This window comes from Bufo bufo, chromosome 1 (genome assembly GCF_905171765.1).
Source record: "Bufo bufo chromosome 1, aBufBuf1.1, whole genome shotgun sequence".
In the NCBI taxonomy this organism is placed as follows: Eukaryota; Metazoa; Chordata; class Amphibia; order Anura; family Bufonidae; genus Bufo; species Bufo bufo.
Genome location: NC_053389.1, coordinates 819,440,853 through 819,445,424, shown reverse-complemented (window position 1 = coordinate 819,445,424; position 4,572 = coordinate 819,440,853). Strand labels below are relative to the sequence as shown.

Here is a 4,572-nt window from a genome sequence, read left to right as displayed (position 1 = left end):
GTTGTGAGTTCGAAACCTCACAGAAACATTTTAAAAAAGAGGCAAAATAAAACTTGAATACATAGGGTGTCCTCAACAGTGAAAAGCTTGATTTTATTGAGGAAAAATATGGATCAAAAAGTAAAATATGATCAAATAACACCCGTATTAACCCACACCAACCTTTTTAACTTGTGTAACCAGTATTTTTTGTTGGGAAAGGTGGCAACCCTAAAAGCACCCCCGCTCAGGACGTCTATAAGGCCCGCTCACTGTAGCAAGCTAAGCCTCATCAGGACTCACTTCGTAAAAAAATATTTTTTTCTGTTCATCGCGATATTCTGACCCTCATAACTTTTTTATAATCATGTCTATGGATATGTGTGGGGGCTCTTTTTTTGCGTTACGATCGGTCGTTTTTGACAATACCATTTTGGGTTGTGTATGACTTGATCACTTTTTATTCAATTATCTTGAGAGATAAAGTGATAAAAAAACACGGATCAGCCTTTTAATCTTTTTCTGTCATGCCATTCACCATATGGGCTAACTTTTTAAAATATTTTAATAGTATGGGCATTTTCGCATGTGGTAATGCCCAAAATGCAATTTTTTTGCTTCTTTTTATTTTGTGGAATGTGGGTGATTTTTTATTTTGCTGTTTTTTTTTATATTTTCAAAACTTTTTTTTATTTTTTACTTTTTGTTTAGAGATGAGCGAATTTCCGCTTATGAAATTTGTTCACACTTCGTTTGGTGGTAAAAGGTGAATTGCGCTATGGATTCTGTTACCACGGACCATAACGCAATTCTATGACGGAATGCATAACGGAATGCCTTTAGACGCATTCCGTTATTCATTCCGTCATAATAGAAGTCCATGGGCTGCAAAACGGATCCGTCCCGTTTCCGCTATGCAGGAGAGGACTCCCCTGCATAACGGAAATGGGACGGATCCGTTTTGCAGCCCATAGACTTCTATTATGACGGAATGAATAATGGAATGCGTCTAAAGGCGTTCCGTTATGCATTCCGTCATAGAATTGCGTTATAATCCGTGGTAACAGAATCCATAGCGCAATTCACCTTTTACCACAAAAGTGTGAACGAATTTAATAAGCGGAAATTCGCTCATCTCTAAACAAAAAGAATTGCGTTATGGTCCATGGTAACGGAATCCATAATGCAATTCACCTTTTACCGCCAAACGTAGTGTGAACGTATTTCAAAATATGAAATTTGCTCATCTCTATTTTTGTTAAGTCCCCCAAATGGACCACAACTTACAATCATCAGATGTAAATTGATCCCTTAGTCTGTATAGAAATCACTAGATCACAGTTCAGTGCTGCCATCTAGTGGCCTGAACTGGCATACACTAACAATGAGCCTGGAAGCCTAGTACAGGCTGTGCCTTATTTATAGAACAGGGTCCTTTCCCCGATCTCCGCTGGGGGAAAGCGCGCCTGAAGAGGAATCCTGCGCTTCCAGTTTTTAATACTCTCAGAAGCTGTGAGTGAGGGGAACTCATTGCTGGGGGCATGTGGCGTATTCTGGGGCCATAACGGTGAAGAACTGTGTGAGCAGCTTTATGGGGTGTAAATCTGTTAGTACATTATTACAAGTTTTGGGGCCCCAATTTTAATTTTTCCCAGGGCCATATTTTGTATAAAACCGGCCCTGTTCATATGGGTAAAATTTTGAGAGAGAGAGAAGTTTTCCAGCCATTTAAAGTACTTTTTATTTGGGTAGAATCAATTTGTGTCATTAAAATATTTGGTCGATTTGGTTGAATTAGACCGAAACAAATTTTAGGAAATTTGCTTTTATCTTAATCTGGAGCTTTGTTTCTCAACCAGTTGCTATAGTAACCTACCAGTTTCCCTGACAACCTATCAGAATGACCATGCCTCTAATATGATAGCATGCTCCACTGAATATTGTACGTGTAGTATGGAAGAATAATGGAGCATTGTTTCTAGGGAAGCAAGTGTGTACATGAGCTGTAAGAGCTAAAGTATATGGGTTTTAGCAGGACTGAACGTTTTATACGGACACACTAAAACTGGCTGTAAACTTTGTAAATGCAGGTCTGTGTTGTACAGGACAAGTTCCCCAGGAAAAGATATGCTGTTTGAAATGGCTCTCCAGTGAAGTCAAGAGATGAGGACCCTGAATAACGAAAGTCTCCTTCCCTATAATCCAAATTCCCTAAAAAGGTATAATAAAAGAGATTCTGTACAATTCAAGGCCCCTTTAAGACCTTTAAATGTTTGTGTGTTTCTCCTTCTAACCTTTCTAATTAGTTACATGTAGTTCCCTTTTTTCTTTGACAGACATTTCCTGTTTCTCGTACACATCGTGCAAGTAGTAGACAGTGGAATTTCCCTTTTTAGCAGTAAACATTATATTTTTTTCAAAATCCCATTCACCATTCCATTTTACGTGGTTCTACCCAGATGTACAATGAATCAAACATCTATAACAGAAATAGTCCTCAGAGGGTTTGGAAACCTACACGATTTCAAGTTCTTCTTCATCTGTATGTGTCTTCTCATGTACATGGTAACAGTGATGGGAAACCTTACCATTATCTTGTCGGTGTCAACCAGTTATCGCCTCCGATCTCCAATGTTCTTCTTTCTTGGTCACCTCTCTTTCTCGGATATATTGGTTACTTCCAATGTTGTCCCAGTCATGGTGAATGTTACTTTGGCAGATGGTGGTAGTTTGTTCCTCACAGGCTGTATTGCACAGTTTTTCTTTTTTGGGTCTTTGGCAACTACCCAGTGTCTTCTACTGACAGCAATGTCCTATGACCGATATCTGGCTATATGTAATCCACTGTACTACTCCGTTATTATGGACCACAAACTGTGCATATATCTGGTTGTTGGGTGCTGGTCCCTTGGGTTTGTGTTAACCCTTATTCCAATATTTTTAATAAAGACATTATGGTTCTGTGGTCCCAATGTCATTGACCACTTCTTTTGTGACTTTGGACCTCTTCTAGAGCTGTCTTGCTCAGATGTCTCCATTGTAAAATATGAGGTGCTGTCACTCTCTGGGATTGTTACCATTGTCCCCTTTTTATTTATTGTGGTCACATATGTTTATATCTTTGTAACTATCATGAAGATCACCTCCGTCACAGGGAGGCAGAAGACATTTTCTACCTGTAGTTCTCACCTGGCTGTAGTATGTACCTATTATGGGGCACTTTTTGTAATATATGTAGTGCCTCGCAGAGGGTATTCCACAACTGTCAACAAGGTATTATCTCTCATGTACACTGTGATTACTCCATTATTCAACCCCATTATATATGGCTTAAGAAATCAAGAAATCAAAACGGCCATGCAGAACTATTTATGTGCTCAAAACATGTGGTGGAAATAAATGGACAACAGCATTAATATTGATTATTTATTTTGTATGACATGTAGGCTTGTATTATATGTATTATTAAATAATTTGTACACGTTTAAAGCTTAGAATTTAAGGGGGTTATCCAGCAAAATATATTTATGACTTATCCTCATGATAGGTCATCAGTATCAGATCTACTAGGGTGCGACACCTGGGACCCCTGCCGATCAACTGTTAGAAGAGGCATTCCTAGGTCAGTGACATCACTGTACATCTTCACACGACCTAGTTGCAGCTCAGACACATTCAAGTCAATGGGGCTGAGCTGCAATAACAAGCACTGCCACTATACAATTTATGGTGCTGTGCTTGAAAAGCTGTCGGGACCCTGGATGGTTCACCAGAGCTCTGGTGAGTGCAGCAGCTCCCTGGACAAGCGCTGATGTGATAATGATGACTAGGGGTGAGCGAGTCACTCTTCGGATCCAAGACCTGAAGTCAATTCGCTCTCTAACTTCGTTTTAATGCTGTACGGAGACCTTTCTCCATACAGCATTAAAATGTTTAGGCTGCGCAGAAGTCGTTAAGTCCAGCCTTTGACTTTACAACGTTAACATTTTAAAACAGGAATCTGAAATTGGCTTCAGTACCGGCTGGTACCTCAATTCTGAAGCCTACTTCGGATTCCTGTTTTAAAATGTTTCTAAAGTTGTAGAATTGAAGGCCAAAGTTCTTCAATGTCTTGCGAGACTTTGGACAAATCTTGCCTCCTCGCAGCCCATACATTTTAATGCGGTACGGAGACAAAATGCTAAGATACCGTATTATGGTGTAGCTAAAATAAATATATAAATCTTGCAGACCCCCGTAAATCTCACAGGTCCGCAATCACCACAAATGCAGTCACCACAAAACGCTGCTCGATATTGGGATAATGCGGTATATTTGTTCCAAAGCTACCGTAAAATATTTGCATAGGCACTTGATGTAGTTATGTGCCCGCTATGTCCCACAAGTGATATGGTGGACAGAATCCGGATTAATGAAAACAGGTAATCATGGTTCTGATGAACTACGGAAGATCAAGGTGTTGCATTTGTAATTCAAGTAAAAAAAGGAACCTACTGTACATTGTAACCATTTGAAAAGAACCTATTAATAACACCACGCAACAAAAAAAAACTTTTTGTCTGCTACTCGGCAAGAACTATTTGTTCTATACTA

At 39.3% G+C, this 4,572-nt stretch overlaps 1 protein-coding gene across 1 annotated transcript; it reads left to right on the top strand.

Moving 5' to 3' along the window:
• Positions 1-2,436: 2,436 nt before the first annotated feature.
• Positions 2,437-3,378, top strand: LOC120989280 (olfactory receptor 1009-like). Its single transcript, XM_040417281.1, has one exon. The coding sequence runs from the start codon at positions 2,446-2,448 to the stop codon at positions 3,376-3,378; it is 933 nt and encodes a 310-aa protein (XP_040273215.1). The 5' UTR covers positions 2,437-2,445.
• Positions 3,379-4,572: the final 1,194 nt, after the last annotated feature.

Coding starts and splice junctions, on each gene's coding strand:
- LOC120989280 (XM_040417281.1), top strand. CDS start 2,446: ATGAATCAAACATCTATAACAGAAATAGTCCTCAGAGGGTTTGGAAAC.